This window comes from Anomaloglossus baeobatrachus, chromosome 6, assembly GCF_048569485.1.
Source record: "Anomaloglossus baeobatrachus isolate aAnoBae1 chromosome 6, aAnoBae1.hap1, whole genome shotgun sequence".
NCBI classification, from domain to species: domain Eukaryota; kingdom Metazoa; phylum Chordata; class Amphibia; order Anura; family Aromobatidae; genus Anomaloglossus; species Anomaloglossus baeobatrachus.
In genome coordinates, this window is record NC_134358.1 from 464,753,682 (window position 1) to 464,774,335 (window position 20,654).

General features: G+C 40.8%; 1 protein-coding gene across 2 annotated transcripts in view; it reads left to right on the forward strand.

Moving 5' to 3' along the window:
• TBC1D5 (TBC1 domain family member 5) overlaps positions 1–19,910 on the forward strand; it is an 835,136-nt gene extending 815,226 nt beyond the window's left edge. For both annotated transcript variants that reach the window (XM_075316666.1, XM_075316667.1), the window contains exons 21-23: positions 14,041–14,120; positions 16,574–16,738; positions 19,119–19,910. In XM_075316666.1, coding sequence (XP_075172781.1) covers positions 14,041–14,120; positions 16,574–16,738; positions 19,119–19,412 — 539 coding nt within the window. In that variant the 3' untranslated portion in view covers positions 19,413–19,910. The remainder of the gene's footprint in view (positions 1–14,040; positions 14,121–16,573; positions 16,739–19,118) is intronic.
• The last annotated feature ends 744 nt before the right edge of the window (positions 19,911–20,654 follow it).

Sequence of the window (20,654 nt, forward strand, 5' to 3'; positions counted from 1 at the left end):
CTTGAGACCCTACCTTATGTGCACCCAACACAGCTATCTTTTTATACAAAGTACACCATACGGACAAAAGCATTGGGGTATCCACACATTACACCTACAGCAGCTTTTATTCTCTAAACCGATAATCATTAATAAGGCGTTGATCCAACCTTTGCAGCTATAACAGCTTTCACTGTTCTTGCAAAAGTTTCTACGTAATCTTGGCTTGTCTCTGTGGAAATATGTGCCCATTCATCCCAGAAGATCATTTGTGAGGTTAGACACTGATATTGGACAAAAAAGTGTACCTATAATTTCAATTATCGTTCCTCCTAAAGGTGTTTAACAGGGTAGAGGTCAGGACTCTGCCAAGCATGTGTGTATGGACATTGCTTTGAGCATTGGGACAAGGTCATGCTTGGACAAAAAAGGACCCTCCACAAACTGTTGCCACAAGTTAAAAGCATAAAATTGTTCAAAATTTCTTGGCATTCCGACGTATTAAGATTTCCTTTCACTGAGATTTAAGGACCCAGGCCAATCCCAATCAACTATCCCATAGCTTTGTCCCTCTGTAGCACTGGCGTCCCTGCACCCCTTGCTCTCCTCCCCCCTGGAACAAGCGCTTACCTCCACAGCCAGCTCTCATTACACTGCCCTGTGTCCCCGCACTTCTCCATGTGGGTGTTTCCTGCTTCCCCCTCCCAGAGCCTGTGTGCATGGTTCCAGTCCATTCTGCCCTGTTGGCACCTGGTTCCAGTCTGTCCTGTCCTGTTGGTACTTGATTCTAGCCCGTCCTGCCCTGTTGGCACTTGGTTTCTGTCCATCGTGCCCTGTTAGTACTAGTGACTCTGCTTGTCTGTCCTGCCTATGCTGTCTGCCTCAGTTAACCTTGTGGTTCCTGTTTACACGAAAGACTCGGCTTGTCTGCACCCGTGTCCATCTCTGTCCTGTGATTCAGCTGCCACAGTTCTAGTCACTGCCCTGGGAGTGGTAACTGGTGTCTGCTTCGTGGTGAGCGCTTAGTCAAGCCCCTCCCATTAAAGGGTATGCCCAGGGCCCCCTGTGGTCCACTTCAACTCGCCGCTTTGCCACCTCCAGCGGTGAGCGATACACGATCTTACACCAAACTTTTCAGTTGGTATGATGCATTCAGGCAGGTAACATTCTCCCGGCATTCGCCAAACCCATACTCCTCTATTAGACTTCCAGATAGAGAAGCCCGAGTCTACGTAACAAAGGATTAGCACAACCTCCAGTACAATTGTTGACAAAAAAAAAATACTTCAGTGTACCGTGTACCAGCCAGAATAGGAATCCAAATCAATACACTGAGGTCCAGGACGGCACGAAAAATGGGAGAAATTCCACTACCCCAAGCCTGCTTTCTTTGGCAATTAAAAATAAATTTAATTGAAAAACATTAAAAAACATACATCTTAAAACTAGAACTACTGGACTCGTGACACCTATATAGAAATACATAGTGCAAAGTAGTCAAAATGACTATCTCAGTAGTTCTAGTGTTAAAACATGGAGCTACTCCTTACGCATCCCAGACCTATGATTAAGGACCAGGTTTTTAGGTCTAAAATGCATAAGGGCTAACGTTATGTTTTAAGATGTAAGTTTTTTTAATATTTTGTACTAATATGGATTTTTAATTGCCAAAGAAAGCGGGCTTCAGTGCTTGAATTTCTTCCATTTTTCATGACAACCTCTGGTATTGACGCCTGTGAGGCCTTCTTAATCACTGAAAGGATTTTGTTCTACTTAAAGACACACAGACCCTCACATATGAAGTGAGTTCATCTGCCTGAGTTTTGCCTTGTGGCTTCTTCGTTGCCTTATGATAAATCACTATTTTTCTTATTCAACTTCAGCTCAGACTCCGACTCATTATAAGCAGCTCATGTATAATAGTGAAGTATTACAAATTGATTGTAGTAAAGCAGAAAGCTCATGCTTGTCATCACCATCATGTATTCATATATACAATATTTGTTAGTTTTACTTTGAAGCTTGAGTTGGGAGTCGGTATAATTCTATCCACTCCAACTTTCCAAAACTGATTCAAGCTCATCAGCCCTGGGTATGTGATTCACAGAGGTGGGGTTTTCATCATCTTATCCAAACAAGTATTGTAATACAGTGGGTATGGAAAGTATTCAGGCCCCTTTAAATTTTTCACTCTTTGTTTCATTGCAACCATTTGGTAAATTCAAAAAAGTTCTTTTTTTCTCATTAATGTACACTCTGCACCCCATCTTGACAGAAAAAAAACTGAAATGGAAAAATATTTGCAAATTTATTAAACAAGAAAAACTGAAATATAACATGGTTCCACAAAGTCAACTATCACTGCAGTCCTCCACCAGTCAGGCCTTTATGGAAGAGTAGCCCTCTCCTCAGTGCAAGACATAGGAAAGCCCGCATAGAGTTTGCAAAAAAAATAAATAAAAAACACATGAAGGACTCCCAGACTATGAAAAATAAGATTCTTTGGTCTGATGAGACGAAGATGGAACTTTTTGGTGATAATTCTAAGCGGTATGTGTGGAGAAAACCAGGCATTGCCCAATACAATCCCAATAGAGAAACATGGTGGTGGCAGCATCATGCTATGGAAGTGTTTTTCAGCTGTAGGGACAGGATGACTGGTTGCAATTGAAGAAAAGAGGAATGCAGCCAAGTACAGAGATATCTTGGAAGAAAACCTCTTCCAGAGTGCTCTGGATCTCAGACTTGGCCGAAGGTTCATCTTCCAACAAGACACTGACCCTAAGCACACAGCTAAAATAACAAAGGAGTGGCTTCAGAACAACTCTGTGACCAATCTTGACTGGCCCAGCCAGAGCCGTAATCTAAACCCAATGGAGCATCTCTGGAGAGACCTGAAAATTTCTGTTCACCAACGTTCACCATCCAACCTGACGGAACTGGAGAGGATCTGCAAGGAGTAATGGCAGAGTATCACCAAATCAAGGTATGAAAAACATGCTGCATCATTCCCAAGAAGACTCATGGCTGTACTAGCTCAAAAGGGTGCTTCTACTCAATACTGAGCAAAGGGTCTGAATACTTATGACCATGTGATATTTCAGTTGTTCTTGTTTAATAAATTTGCAAAAAATTCTACATTTCTGTTTTTTTTCTGTCAAGATGGGGTGCAGAGTGTACACTAATGAGAAAAAAATGAACTTTTTTGAATTTATCAAATGACTTCAATGAAACAAAGAGTGAACATTTTAGAGGTCTGAATAATGTCTGTACCCACTTTAATTACGGAAAAAGGAGACATGTATTTTCCAGATCAGTTTAAACTCAAGTGTAAGGCACATATGATCGGAAGCATCACATCACTGAATCAGATGGATAATTCGTTTTGACATTTTTGTCTGACAATTACTGTAATCACTATGCTTATTGGGAATAGTTTAGTTTAATATCAATGAGGCAATAAAAAGTTAAAAAATTACTCAAATCTCAGTTAATGAAAAAGTTGGCTTTCCTAAAGGGGTTGCCTGGTCTTCTGACTTCTGAATCCTTTAATGAATGCACTGCACACTATTAGAATTCTCCAATATTGCTGGTGAGAGTGGGCAATCAGATGACAGCAAGTATGACATTGAGCGAGGTTCAGCATGTTTAGTTGGAATGTGGCCAGATCGCATACTTGAGGTCATGTGAATCCTGACAGCATACAATGTGTGCCATCTGTGAAGATTCACAAGTCTTTAGTCACATAGGGTGACTGCAGACTTTTATACAAAGACCACAATTCCTTTAAAATAATAATTTATTAACATAAAACCCATACTCAAAGCAATGCCTCGTGTAGCAAATTACATAATACTTGCATGACAATTTCATATACTGCAGTTCCTAACATTTCCCAGATGAAGCATTTGAATTAGTAGCGCTGATGGTATCGAGCACATTTTATGGCTTTCTAGTTGTGAATGGTCTCCAGTTACAAACCATAAGTCATTACTGTGAGTGTAACTAACAGTTTTACATTGATATTGGAAAGTCTTTATGATCAGGTAGGTGCAGTGAAATTTATATCTGTTCATGTTTATAAATTTGAGATAATCCCACAATGTGAGTGACTATCCTGACATGGGAACTATTCCTGAGATGCTTATTGCATGCAGAATTATAGAAGTTTTCTTTATAATATTACATTTTACAATTACATATTACAGCGGCAAATATAAAATAACACAGATTGTATTAAAACTAAACTTTAAAGGCAGTTTCTCACCTCCAAAACTCAATTTAAACTAATTATACAGTTCCACAGAGGATTTAAAAATATAGATTTCACGTCTTTAGTTTTTCAGGAAAACTATGGTATTTTATTTCCAATGCTAAATGAAGGCTCTTTGGTGCATCCTTAATCCCCTGCATTTTATAGTGCACGTGATGCGCGTACCTGTGTCCGCTGTGACCGCGCTTCTGAATGCCGGGCACTTCCAGTCATGCGCAGTAATAATAATAATTTTATTCATTTATATAGCGCTATTCATTCCACAGCGCTTTACATACATTGGCAAAGCTGTCCCCATTGGGGCTTACAATCTAGAGTCCCTATCTGTATGTTTTTGGAGTGTGGGAGGAGACCGGAGTACCCGGAAGAAACCCATACAAACACGGGGAGAACATACAAACTCCTTGCAGATGGTGTCCTTGGTGGGATTTGAATCCAGGACCCCAGTGCTGCAAGACTGCAGTGCTAACCACTGAGCCACCATGCCGCCCATCAGTAGACCTCTCTTAACCTGGGACACATACACCCGGCTTCATACTACACATGACCGGAAGTGCCCAGAATTCAGAAGCGCTGTCACAGCAAAACAGGTGTGTGTCACCGCTGGGGATACTGAAATAAATAGCATGTTAGTACACCCCTTTGGGCGTGCTAACATGCTAAGAGGGCGGCTAGTCGTGGGATATAACGCCCTTGGGACTAGTCCCCTCACTCATTAGCATAAGATAAAAGATCTTTAGAAATACTTTGTCTAAAGATCCCTTTATCTATGCTAGTGTATATAGGGACAGTTAGGCAGGCAATATGCCCCCAGAACTGCTCGTGGTTGTGGGTGCATATTGGACTTGACAGATTCCCTTTAAGAACTCTCATGTACATGCAGCATAATATATACACAGTGTAAACTGAGAGTTTAAGATCTGCAGCATGTCAATTTAGGCTGCAGATTTAGGTGTGAGTTTCACACCTTGCCATGCAGTAGCTTAAAGCACCACTCCAGCGGGTTTTTTTTTATTTCCCTGCTGTAGTGGTGCTTTAAATCTGAGTTCCCTGCCACCTGTCTTATATTGACCTGCTGCAATCTTCATCTGTTATCAGCGTCACTCCCATCAGTCTCCGGTGATTTGTGCCCGGCCACCAGCTCCAGTGTTTCATGGAGTGTGGTGGAGGTTACAAATCAATGCATCTCTATGAGAGCCTCGTTCTGGCCTCATTCTGGCTCTCATAGACTTGTATTGAGCCTGTGACCTAACTGCTAACTTCTGGCCAATCAAAAATTATGGGCACATGATGGCACTGTGGGAGCGGAGTAGTGCCGAAAAAGGGTGAAAATGTGGGAGGGCGAGTATAGTATGGACAAGGGGACAAAAGAACCCCTCTGAAGTTGTACTTTAAATGTGTGATTTCACTACACTGTTTTTTGCAATGATGCTCGCACTTCGAGACCTTTGATCGGGAAGTCTGTATTTTGAGATGCTTCGTGGGACCTAGTTTTCAGGTGTAAAAGATCCTCATGTTTTCCCAATGCCTAGTTAATATTTGCATTTGTATCTGAGCCCGCAAATTTATTAATAATGTGAATACAGTACCAACATTAATACAGATTCCTGCTTTAATCTTTTTTATTGTTGCTGCATAATACTTCTTCAGCAGCTGGACAATATGTATGTAGCTCAGATTAATGGAAATCTCTGATTACATGGTAACTATAGCAACAATTTAGCCACTTGCGACTTCTGATAGTCTTCACTCATTACATGGTAATTACAATATCCTCCTAGGTACTAAGTGTTCGTAATAATCCCAGGACGAATCTCTTTTGCTAGTCCTGGATGTGTTTGCTTTTATCTCCACAAGCTACAAATTTCCCTTATTTTCCTACAAGAATTAAAGGGAACCTGTCAGGTCCAATAATGCTAATAACATGTAGATATAGGGTTAATCTGCTGGGTTAGGCTAGTTTCACACATCCAGCTTTTTGCCGATTTGCCGGATTCAGCGGACTCCAGTACAGTTTGATACAGTACAATGGCAGCACGGCAACCTCCGAGTAACCTGCTCCGGTCACATGACAGCATGTGACTGGAGCTTGTTGCGCTGCTATTGTACTGTATACACTGTACTGGAGTGTGCCGAATCCGGCAAACCGGCGAAAATCCTGATGTGTGAAACTAGCCTTATAGCACTATGAAGGTGCCTGGCCGCTGTACTGAAAGTGTAGTACTTGGGAGAAAATGTACTTTAGTTCTTCCCAGAGCCACCAGCTTTCAGTAATGCAGGCGTGCCTGGAGCAATTACAGTCATCCCTTACAGCACAGAGAGTGGCGGTTGTAACCATGCCCCCAGCACTGACTGACAGCCAGCTCTGTACTGATGCACTTCTGAGCCAGCTGTCAGTCAAAGTACTGTGTGCAGTGACTGTAGTTGTGTCAGCCCGCCTGCATAGCTGAAAACTGGTGGCTCCTGGTAGAAATAAAGTTAATTTTCTCTCAAATGCCACACCTTTCAGTTCTGTGGCCAGGCACACTCATTAATGCTATTAATTTTCAGATTCACTCTATATCTGCAGGGTAAAAGCATTATCCCTTTAAATCTGTTTTATAACATCATTTTATTATCATTTTCCCTTTAATGGGAACCTGACAGTGGATACATGCTGATCAATCCACGGGCAGCATGTGTCCGACACAGACTGTATGAGTTCAGCCAGGTATGACTGAGATCATGGCGCCATTGTCTGATATATGCTGCTCTATCTATGAGCAGCATGTATCAGCTTCTCTTTAACATTTGTTCTCCCATAGGATCCTAAGCATTCGGGAAAAGCCTTTAGGCTCTATGAACAGAAAATTTTAATAATCATATGTAGATTTGTATTCTATTTTCTGCACATGATTGTGGAGTGGCCATCTTTGCCTGAGCTGTTGGAAATTTAATTTAGAGATATTCGTTTTAGCATCTACATGGACTATAAGACTTATAGTCTGGAGATGCAAATTGACTTCCATTGTTGAAGTTTTTAGAAATGTTAAGTGAGGCCAATGCAAAGACCAGTGCAGAGTAGGAGGAGGTGAGCTGTGACCATCACCTATTGTGAATGGTGGATCCTGTGTTATCAGTATATATGATCCTTTTCATGGTAATTCTGTCTGTCGTGATAATGAGATAACTGCTAAAAACTGAACTCTACAGAACGTATCAGCCTATCATTGATCATTGCTTTTAATGATTAAAGTGAAAATTGTAAGATAAGTAATTTGGAAAGTAAAAACAAAAAGTCTTAAAAAAAAATATTTTTAATATAAAGACAAGATAGTAGGTAATTTTAATATTGTATAAGGTATTCCAGTACTTTTTTGATAAACAGGGGTACGACCTTTTGGAGCCCCACAGTCCTATGAAGGGGACTCAGAGCTAGTGTTGTTCTATATCCCCCCTAATTTTTCTCTGCACATCCATGCTCTTGGCCACAAAGCTGTGTACCTCTGATGCTGTCTCATCTTCCACACCGCCTCACTCTCTTGGATGGAGTTTCCTGCCCAGCAAGGGAAAATAGTAAAGAGAACAAAGCGGTAAAGAACCACTACTTCCCCCTAATTCTCAGGATCAATGACAACCACTGATCATGAAGTGACGGCATTTTATGGAATGGTAAGGTGTTTTCAAAGGGGTCTTCCAGGATCTCATAAACTTTGCCTAATAGGCTATAGCATATCTCACATTTTAAATCCCCTGCCATTCCAATGCTGTTGCTTCGACAGCTGATTCTGTGTAATATATTATTCACGTGACCCTTGCAGCCAATCAGTGATCATGTGTTGTTCAGTCAAGCATCACTGTTGAAGCCATTGCTTGGATGTAGCCATCTAATGACACTAAGGGTGGCTTTACATGCTGCAATATCCTGCCCGATATCGCTAGCATGAGACCCGGCCCCATCGTTTGTGCGCGACGGGCATATCGCTGCCCGTCGCGCACATAATCGCGCACCCCCATCACGCATACTTACCTGCCCTTTGACATCGCTGTGACCGGCGAACCGCCTCCTTTCTAAGGGGGCGGTCCGTTCGGCGTCACATCGACGTCACTAATCGGCCGCCCAATGAAAGCGGAGGGGCGGAGATGAGGGGGACATAACATCCCGCCCACCTCCTTCCTTCCGCATTGTGGCCGGAGGCAGGTAAGGAGATGATCCTCATTCCTGCGGCGTCACACGTAGCGATGCGTGCTGCCGCAGGGACGAAGATCAACTTCACCCCAGCGACAGCAGCGATAACTGGCAGCGGACCCCCATGTCAGCGAGGAGCGATTTTGGACGTTTTTGTAACGATCCAAAATCGCTCCTAGAAGTCACACGCTACGACATCGCTACAGCGGCCGGATGTGCGTCACAAAATCCGTGACCCCAACGAGATCGCTGTAGCGAAATCGTAGCGTGTAAAGCCCGCTTAACTGTCACAAAAACACAAAAAAAAAACCTTCAAAACAGCTATAAGGATTGCTTTTCAGGCTGGCATCAATTCCTCCAAGCTCCTATATAAACATACATGGTTGGCACATATGAACTGGCTGTGTTTCTAATAGGCAGTGGAGAAGAAGCCTCTGCCAGACTCTTTGGTTGTAACTTATCTCCATATGGAGCAAAAGATCAATGGATAGAAGGATGATCAAGTGCAAATGTTATGTGTTCCCATAGTTTCAAGGTTTTAAGGTTGAAAGAAGATACAAGTTCATCGTGTTAAACCTATAACCTAACATGTTGATCCAGAAGAAGGAAAGTAAAACCCTATGAGGCAGATGCTAATTGTCCTATAACAGGGAAAATATTTCTTACCGACTCCACATATGGAATCAGCCTAAATCCCTGGATCATCATCCCATCGCAAAATCTATAATATAATTATCAAAAAAAGCAACCAGGCCTTCTTTGAATATATTTAGTGAATCAACCATTGCACAATCACAGAAAGTTTCGCAATTTCAGTGCTCTTACAGTAAAGAATCTGGGTCTATTTCTAAATTCAATCACAATAAAAAAATGTCATCCTCACCAGGAAGGGGTGGGGGACACATTTATTTAATTTTATTTATTTTCGGTCATGGGTTTATGTATTTATGCATGTGTTTTAGGTCTATGGACTTTTTCTAATGGTTAATAAGGTATTAAAAAAAAAAAATAAAATGTGCAATTGCGGTCTATGATGATCACTAAACCTTGTTCATTCATAATATACGGTAAGTAGATAGTACATATATAAGTATAGGCCGGTCTATGGCTCTGCCTAGTACATTAGATTGTGAAAAAGGGAAGAAAATTCATCCCAGCAATCACACAGCCTATGACACATGCCCAGAATGTATGAGTGATTTAACTGCTAAGGATTCATTTACCTTTCCTTGCATAAAACTCCACCTTTGCCTTTAAACCAGTAAGTAAATCTTCAAGGTTACATAACAAGAAGTGGCCCTGCAATCAGCGGCACGTTTCACTCCAGCTGTGTACGGTGATAAGCATAAGGAAACAGCAAGAATGGTTGTTGCTATGGAAACTCGGCAATGGCGATTCTTAGTAACCTACAGAATAAACTTTCCAATTTCTCAGTCTGGACAGAATATTAGAAATGAGTTAAATAAAATTATCCACCTGGTTTGTACTGAAGTCTGTGGCGATAATGGAAGGGTTACACGTACATTAGAGAAAACATTCATAGTTACTTAGGTTGAAAAAAGACCTAGGTCCATCTAGTTCAACCTTCCTCCACCAATTCAACATTTTGTCACTAAGTCACTTATAACCAACAATGTTGTGTGTACTGAGGAAATCATCCAGCCCTTTTTTGAAAGCTGTTATAGTATCTGCCATTACTACCTCTTGTGGTAGGGCATTCCACAGTCTGACTGCTCTAACTGTAAAGAACCCTTTCCTATTTAGCTCTCAGAATCGCTTTTCTTCCACTCGCAGTGAATGCCCACTGGTCCTTTGTATTGTCTTTGGAAGGAATAAGTCAGGTGCCAGTCCTTTATATTCACCAAACATGTATTTCTACATATAATTGAGATCTCCTCTGAGACGTCTTTATTCTAAGCTAAATATATCTAACTTTTTCAACCTCTCATCATATGGGAGGCCTACATTCCTTCCTTAGTTTAAGGCCTTACGCACTAGTCCCATACTAGATACCATTCTACAACCTCATGCTAAAGGACTCTTTGCCACTTAGGGCGCTTCTTCTGATGCCATATGTCCATATGTAATTTATACTCTTCCCTTAGAGGTATGGTCTCCCAGATGCACGTCTTCTATGTTATGTCAGTTAATGAAGTACCTAATAAGTAACTGTGCGAGATTTCATAAATGAAATACTCCAGGGTAACAAGGCTTATTCCACATTTATCAAGAAAGCATGTCAAAACAGGAAAAAGGTGTAACATACAATGTGCCAACCTGCATCAAAATATTGGTGTAAACTCAGTCAACCAATTGGGGATTTAAATTTAGACATGTTATTCTCCCTTCCTATTGCCTGCATGACATGACATGACAAGCGGTGGCTTTTACTACACTACAAATCTTATTCCAACAGGGACTCGAATTGGATTTGTGGCAAAGGATCACCTCTATTTTTGATAACCAGCCAAGGTAAAGCAGACAGCTGAGGGCTGCTTTACCTTGTTGGTTACTGGTTATCAAAAACAAGGGGGACCCTATGTCTTTTTTTTTATTCCCTAGCCACATTTGTTTGCAGGGCAATTGTCCCCCATTTTGCTTCCTTTAACAACCCCTTAGCCCTTATTACTACCATTTTACAGCTATATTTCAACACCAAAGTTCAGGTTGCCATTGACTTATATAGGGTTCGGCTTCCGTGGTCAAGTGCGGGTCCCAAATCAAACTTTTAACTAAAGTCCAGGCAAAGACATACGCCTAAAACTTAGCCTTTAATCTAATGTATTATTAAAAATCCACAATGGACCTAAAAAAACAAACAGACCACTAAAACAGCCAATACACTCATACACGGTAGAGGACCAATTGGCTGATCACACAGTTTGATACGTGGAATGTGACATTGATATATGTAGTTAGCACACTGTACCGCACAATATACCAGCAGTAATGAACATGTAATGAATATCACATACTATACAGCCACAATAAACACATGCCAGAACTACAGCTGGCGGTGAGTACAGGATGAAAAAAGGAACGGTCTTACCCCGTCTGCCGTGTCACCCTTTCCCTGTACCAAATGGAGCACTTATTGCTGGGTGTTTCTGGTAACCATAACATATGAGATCGCCTGGTCCTTAATCTAGATGACTCAGGTCTCCACAGGTTCCAATACAGTATCCAGCAGTATCCTGCACAACTGCTGGATACTGTATTGGAACCTGTGGAGACCTGAGTCATCTAGATTAAGGACCAGGCGATCTCATATGTTATGGTTACCAGAAACACCCAGCAATAAGTGCTCCATTTGGTACAGGGAAAGGGTGACACGGCAGACGGGGTAAGACCGTTCCTTTTTTCATCCTGTACTCACCGCCAGCTGTAGTTCTGGCATGTGTTTATTGTGGCTGTATAGTATGTGATATTCATTACATGTTCATTACTGCTGGTATATTGTGCGGTACAGTGTGCTAACTACATATATGAATGTCACATTCCACGTATCAAACTGTGTGATCAGCCAATTGGTCCTCTACCGTGTATGAGTGTATTGGCTGTTTTAGTGGTCTGTTTGTTTTTTTAGGTCCATTGTGGATTTTTAATAATACATTAGATTAAAGGCTAAGTTTTAGGCGTATGTCTTTCTCTTCACTTTGCTATTCCTATTATTTACTAGTGAATTGATACCCAGTAGCTATTTCAATAAAGTCCAGGCAAACTCAAAGTTCCACGGGTCCTCTGATCTCTGCTGAATTCAAATATCACAATGAAAAGTAACAATTGGCTCTTATTTCTATTATATAAAAAAGCGTTCATTTTACAACTGCATAAATTGTGTAGATAATGCATAGATATGTAACCATTACTTTTAAACATTTCTTCAAATGTGCACATAGAGGAAACATAGCCATAAAGCGCACCAATCACCAGTGCTATACTGGCGCTATCAGGCTGATTCTATACATATCTGTAGTGGTGAGCTCGGATGTTTAGATTTTGAAATCCAAGAAAGTTAAGTTTATTAAATCATCAGCTTCTTGAGTGACAGCAGCTGAGGATCAGATAATATCTGGGGGGTATTCATAGTTATCCCCTCCCCCTGTTAGAATTAGCATAAGTATTATACAATCGATTTTTACTTGCAGGACCTGTGGTGAGGTCATACCCATGTGACCAGAAGGGGTGGGGCCTCAGCCAACAAAGCTGATACCAGCTGGTCATATGGGTATGACCACTAAAGGTATGTATAGAATCAGCCTGATAGTGCCAGTATAGCACTGTCATTAGCTTATATATGAAAATCCTGGTGACTTGTTCATTTTAAATTGACCTTCTCATATCTAAACACTATTGAGAATTCTAATTGGAATGCACCCTGCAGAAATAGTGATTGGTAGTGTGATCGGTCTGCGTTTACCAGACCAATTGAATTGGATTTTCAAAAGACCTCTATTGCTTTCTCCTGCTTCTCCATTGCGATGGATGCACAACTATTACAGCATATGAGCGGTGCCCAACTCTTGCAGACAAAACACATATTTTTAGCTTTTCTAACCTGCTGGACATGATTTATCCCATTGATGTAAACATTCTTTAATGTTACTGACCTTAGAGCTGAACTGTACCCTTGGTATTACCATACAAGAATGTTTGCCTGAACCATTCATAAAACATGAATCAAGTTCAGCCCACTAATATTATAATTTACTAACAAAAATACAGATACATATACAGTGTGTCTACCCATATCCTGTCCACCGCCATTAACTTGAGAACTGCGGCAGGTATAGGCATAGAAGTGGTGTCTAGGTATAGTAAAGTAGACATGTGCTACGCAGTGAAACCACCTATTGCGCCACCTGGTGGAAAACAATGGAGTTATCATTTTTATCTCGAAACGTTAATGGTGGTGGACAGAATATGGGTGGACACACTGTAGATACATATATACATATATAGATACATGTAGATATAAACTCACTTTGTTGTAAGATTCTGTAATCTGGTGTTTACTGGTCTTGTCGCTCAATTCTATCAATTCATATTTAGATCTCAAGACGTAGTCTCTGGTTTCTAATGAAACAATACTTTGTTTTTAGTTAGTTTATTCTCCATGAAAATGTTTGGTGCTTCGTCACTACTGGATCATTGGTTTCACTACAGTATGGTTACAGTACGTGTTTTATCATTTATTGACCTTTTTACAACTTCTGCATTTTTATCAGTAATTTTCACATTGATTTTACCAGTACAGCATTTAACTACATACAATATATCATAAAAGTGAGTACACCCCTCACGTTTTTTTTTATATTTTATTATATCTTTTCATGGGACAACACTGAAGATATGTCACTTTGATACAATGTAAAGTAGTAAGTGTACAGATTGCATAAAAGTGTAAATTTGTTGTGCCCTCTAAATAACTCAATACACAGCCATTAATGTCTAAAATGCTGGCATCAAAAGTAAGTACACCCCTAATTGAAAATTTAAGCGGTGTACTAATTTTTATATACTGTATGTCAGCTGCTAAAAGTTTCATCATACATGATAGCAGCATGATGGATATAGAACTTCCTTTCTGATTTTTTCAATTCTGTCTGATCTATAACAGGACATATTCAGGATGTCGTCTTACAAGAAAAGCTGGAAAGAGAAGACAAAATCCAGGTGTCTTTAGCAGTGTTGAAACAGGTATTTATTGCTGCATTTCATAGCATTAAATTACATCTTTATTATTCTTCTCTCTTAAGCCTAGTCACTTTACAGCCACCAGTGACCACCTTATCAGCAGGGCAGTTAGGGATTATATTAATGTGGACAACCATTTTAACTATAAGTGAATATAATATATCATCAAAGCTTTTATTCCAGTATTCCTGTGTAAAAAGCTTTGATAAGCTAATGATTTGGCACAACTGGTAGCTTTGTTAAAATTTTGTTACTTTTAGCTTTTTCATGCCATTTTTGCCCAGCTCCAACAAAGTGGGCAGAGGGAAACCAGATTGTGGCGACCACCACCCAAATTCAGGACATGTGGTGGTGTTCACTACACTACAAATCTTATCCCAGCAGGTACTATAGTAGGATTTGTGGCAGGAGCACACAGAGGTCACTCATGCGACAATCCTGAGGCATGCACTTCTTCATCAACAGGAGAGTATGACTCCAGGCCATCTCTTCATCAAGACTGGAGTGAACAATGCTGGTCTTCATGTATCAGGCTATTTAAGTAATTTTTTCTACATGTCTTGGGTTTCAACCAGTTGTGTATTACAAATTTCCTAGTATTAAAGAGATGTTCTCAATTTTGAAAATTGTCCCCTATACATTGGATAGGGGATAATTGTTAGGACCTCGACCAATCCCAAAAACCAGGGCTGGAGCAGTGGTTGATCATGTGCACTGACGCTCCATTTATTCTTATGGGAGTTAGTGCTTGGGGGCTTCACCCTGCCCCTCAAGTGACAGGTCTTTCAGAGTAGTCACTCAAGTGACATGGTTTCATGCCAGCTTTAAAACGTGTTTTCTTTTAAGCTCTCCAGCCTTTCAGAGTTTCACATATATGGCTGAAATGACACCAGGGTCATCATGGTTTGGACAGCAATATTCTGCTATCAGATTCACTTTAAGACCCATTTACACTGGCCAATAATTGGCAAATGAGCTTCATAAGACTGCTTGTTCCTGATTATTGTCCCATGATCCGGGGATGAGCGAGCACAATAACTTTGTTATTTTTATTAGTTTAGGAAGTTATGCTTCCTCTATATCTTTTCACTGTAAATTCCTTAAGCATTGCTAAAAACATCCTTTTCTGTGGTCTATCCACACTAATTTAAGGTTGTCTTCAATCTGGTGACCCTTCCATATCTGATAGAATGATGATATACACACGCTAGTATTAAAGTTATAAATCTTTGTTACATCTTTTATTAGCTTTTTTGCTTCCTTCTATCTTTAACACCAATGCTGAAAGTGCTAGCAAAGATCCTTACTCCTGTGTGAGCGCCTTTGCTCCCATCCCCCATGCTCAAACAGGGAAGGCCTTTATAGATAGTGTCTCTGCATGGGGAGGAGGGCAGAGAAGGTCACAGGAGTAAGGGGTACTTTGCCGATGCTAGCGATGCCGAGCGCGATAGTACCCGCCCCTGTCGCACATGCGATATCTTGTGATAGCTGCCGTAGCGAACATTATCGCTACGACAGCTTCACACGCACTTACCTGCCCTGCGACGTCGCTCTGGCCGGCAACCCGCCTCCTTCCAAAGGTGGCGGGTCGTGCGGCGTCACAGCGACGTCACACGGCAGGCGGCCAATAGAAGCGGAGAGGCGAAGATGAGCGGGACGTAAACATCCCGCCCACCTCCTTCCTTCCTCATTGCCGGTGGAGGCAGGTAAGGAGATGTTCCTCGCTCCTGCGGCTTCACACACAGCGATGTATGCTGCCGCAGGAACAACATCGTATCTCCTATTGGTGCGACATTATGGAAATGACCGACGCTACACAGATCGCCGATTTACGACGCTTTTGCGATTGTTTATCTAGGCTTTACACGTTGCGACGTCGTTACCGGCGCCGTATGTGCGTCACTTTCAATTTGACCCCGACGATATCGCAGTAGCGATGTCGCAACGTGCAAAGTACCCCTTAGTATCTTTGCTAGACCTGCAGTTCAAATCAGCTACTAAGACACAATAAATAAGGCAGATAAAACAGCACTTTCAGCATGGTAGAATGATGGAAGAAAGCAAAATATGGTAGTGAAGAATAGAATGAAAATTCATAACTTTATAAAGTCTGATCAATAACTGAATAAAAAAGATGACTTTTTAAGCTTGTGAGATTTACATAAATTATATGTAGTGAAATATCCTAATGATTGTTAAATAAGATATCAACACATTTGACTAATCAGTAGCACTATATGTAATATTTTCCTCTAAAGGCCTCTCATAGGAAAGGTTAGATTAATCTCACAATATTACATATACTAATTATATTGCTACATTATATAATAAAGATGTATTATAGTTCCAGGCTGGAGCAGTTGTTCGATCGATATCTTATCAATGACATTTTAACACTAAGCTCTTTTGGGTAGATAATTCAGGATTGAATTCATTCAGAATACTGGTATTTTCAGGTAAAGGATATTTTGAAAGGATCGCTGCGATTCAACCAAAGTCATCTTGAGGCTGAAGAGAATGAGCAGATTACCATCACTGATGATCATTACTGCTCCAGCATGCAGATGAAAGAAGGAGAGATGCGGGAGTTCTTATCCCATAAAATGCCACGGTCACATCAGGTATTGCCATAGTGAGACTTTAGAAAAAAAAGTCAAATAAATTAGATGAATAGAAAAATAAGAGGCACCACTTCCATTCAAATAAATGGGGAAAAAGTGTTTGTTTTTATTAAATGCCCATGTATATGACGTTTCAACTCTAAGGCCGGGGACATATGGGGGACCAATGCGATCCTCGCATGACACTCGGCTCACGCTGGCAACACAGCGGGAGCCAAGTGTCATGTGAGTGTCACTGCGACTGAGGTCCGATCATGCGATCGGACCTCAGCTGCGATGGGCGGGCCAGCTCTGAGGAGGGGCGGGCCGGTGCTGCGGAGGAGAGGGAGGGATTTATCTCCCTCTCTCCTCCGTAGCCGGCTATTGCCATTCTCACCCTGCACTCGCGGTACACCGGTGTACTGCGAGTGCAGTGCGATTTCTCTCTCACCCCATAGACTTGAATGGGTGCGAGAGAAAACAGGATTGCATTACAGTCGCAACATGCTGCAATTGCTTTCTCGGTCCGATTAGGGCTGAGAAAATAATCGCTCATGGGTGCTGACACACAGGCTAATATTGGTCCGAGTGGAATGCGATGTTTTATCGCACTCCACTCGCTCCCATTTTCATGCAGTGTGTCTTAGGCCTAACCGTGACAGAAGAAAGACTTGATGTTAGAGCCAAAATATCATTACATGGGCATGGTAACCATTCTCGAACTCTTTTTCTACTTTATTTTAGGAAAAAAGGGCTATCTTATTAGATATATATATATATATATATATATATATATATATATATATATATTGATAAATTAGAAAGATTATGGGTCTGTAAGATAAGAGCCAACTTCCAAGGCCGTCCGCAAAATCAGATGCCTGTTGAAAATTACTGTCTGCTTCTTATTTAGTACTGTATGTGTTACTGCTTGTTAAGGGCTCTCGGCTCAAGATCTTGGGGTCCCGACATGAAATCCACCTGTATGATTTCCTTTTATTGTTTAGTAGGTGAAATACGCTGAACACTTCCCAAACATCCCAACACAGTATGCGTCCACCTATTATTCTTGTGCTTGATTTTGTTACCAGATCATGTCAAAAAGACATGTGGCATCATGTGTAAGGTCATTATGTGAGGGAGCTACTGCTCGTATGTTCTGTCATTATTCATTTAGTCAGCAACGGAGAAGACTAGTTGGAAACATGCTTCATGTCACTGTATGTTTCCTAAATCTGACGTGAGCTCGGTACTTGACCCCTGACAAGTCTGTGTCATAACAACACATATCAAATCGTAATATTTGGATCCATTTGTCTGTAGGTTTCTCTTTTCCCGCTCAACCACATCAGAGTTTTTGTTGATTCCTAGCGATATGTGTTTTCAGATGCTTTGGGCAAGTCCTCCATCTACCCTTGGATCACAGCCATCATTCCACAACTGGATAGTGGCCAGTAAATACTTGCATATGTTATAGCAATATGCTAGTTGGAATATAAAAAATGACAGCTCAACATGGTTTTAGTTAGAGCACATTGTCGTAAAATGTGCTCTTCTGTTGGATATTTTCCTTGCATGTTAAGAACTTTATAAGAAATGAACAATTAGATTGCATTAAAAAATATTAGGAACAGGCATCAATGTTCGACCACCTGAAGGCTGTAAATAGCCGGCTTGGTCAACTTGATCCTAGTTTACAGGTTGTATTGTAGGGCAGAGTAGCATTCATAGTTCTATATAACTTTTGAGCTGAAATCTCCCAACCTTCATTGGTAGTTTGATATTGGCACAGACTTTCCTTTGGTTACTTGCCTATGAGATGAACAATCGTTAAAGGTATTTGACCTACCGCATTTTAGGAGTTAAGCTAGGACGTTAGGACAGTAATCTTAGTGACTGTTTCTGGAAACATCTACAAGAATGGTGAATGCAGCTTTATAGGCTGCAACCACCTAAGGTGCCACTCTTGGAGGCACTGGGTTCATTATATGATATTTATACAACCAAGTAGAAAAAATAACACATTTTTGGCTAATAAGCCTTTTTCCACCAAGGCTTATTAGCCGAAAACGCATTCTTTTTTTTACTTGTATCCTGAATAATTATGGAATAAAACTCTTATAATCATTTCTAAAGTTTGAAGTGCCGATCCTTTATTTGCTGCATATTGTGGATGCCGTCCCTTGTTTCGGGCGCTATGGATTGAGAGTGCTGCCTGGATATTTTGATTTTTTACAACCAAGTAGACATATAAAAGCTGTGTCCACTCTGGCACCAAGGCAGCTAACCTAGTCGTTGCTTTAACCTTTTAGTGCAAATAAGAAAATTAACCTTTTTATACTGTAAGGGGTAGACTGCAAAACTGTAAAGCTTGTTAACCATAACTGCATATTTCTCTTAGGTTGAAGATGACTTGTCTGAAAACACAGAGTCTCGGCACACAGAAGACTACATTTTGATCCGGAAGGAAGATGACAGCCTTGGCTATGACCAAGACTTACAACCAAAAGATACATTGCAGAAACACCAAGCTACAGATCCGAAAAAAGAACCTTCACCACCTGCACTGACCTTCTCTGATCCACTTATGGGTGGAAACACACCTTCAAGTATACTTAGCTCGAGCCCAGATGATGACAGCAGCAACAACAGCAAAGATTCAGACTTCACTATTGTTAGCCCGTTAGATATTTAAGAGTTATGTCTTAAATTTTTGTTTTTATACTTTGTAAAATGAGGAACTCCCTTCATGTACTCTTATATATGCAGGGAGTATTGTAGTTTTCTTACATATGAGCAGCAGGACGATGTGCCAGATCCTGTCATTTATGCAAGCTGCTAATCAGAGCACAAAATAACAATAGACGTTACAGAGAATATAGCCATTGTCATTATTGCCTTACATGTATATTTACCACTATATGATATGTCTACTGGATGGCAGTGCTTGCACAGACTGAGCGGTCTACAGAAGCTGGTGATCCAGCGGTTGCCTAGCCAAGCTTGGAAAAGCAGTGTTTACTTGTAATATGGTACTTAAGAAAATTTGTTAATATTGCCAACAGAAGTATGTGTACAACTAATAAAGAAAATGAAGACTATTTCATGTATTCTGTATTAAAAAAGAAAATCACTGGAGTATTCTGTCAACACTGTCTGCTAAAGCCAATTAAAGGAAGATTCAATAGAATAGAAAGTGAATTATTGATAAAAGGAGCACGTAAAGTCAGAAGTTTTTTCTTAAACTGCAATATAGATATATATATATATATATATATATATATATATAAAGCTGAGTGTATGTATATGTGTGTGCATGTCTGCTAAAGGAATACTCACAGTCGCATTTACAATCACGAAATATTGCACAGCTGCCTCATTTAAACTCAGGGAACGTCAAAGACTATGTTTAGAGACGAAAAGTTAACCCCGCGCTTTACAGTTATTTGCCAAAAAAAACTGCTTCCATTAAAATCAATGTAGCTGAGAGCCACAATCCAGCCAGACCTTCAGAAGAATGTTGGCGTGTCACAATGCAGACGGGGAAAGGGACAGACGGGGAAAGGGACAGACGGGGAAAGGGACAGATGGGGAAAGGGGCAGATGGGGAAAGGGACAGACGGGGAAAGGGACAGACGAGGAAAGGGAGAGACTAGGAAAGACAAGGAAAGAGACAGACAGGGAAAAAGACAGACAGGGAAAGAGACAGAGAGACACAGACAAAGGGAAAGACAGGGAAAGAGACAGAAAGGGAAAGACAATGAAAGACAAGGAAAGAGACAGACACATACAGACAGGTAAAGATACAGACAGACACAGACAAAGAGACAGACAATGGGAAAGACAGGGAAAGAAACAGAAATGAAAGACAGGGAAAGAGACAGACAGGAAAAGAGACATAGAAAAAAGACAGACAGAGAAAGAGACAGACAGACAC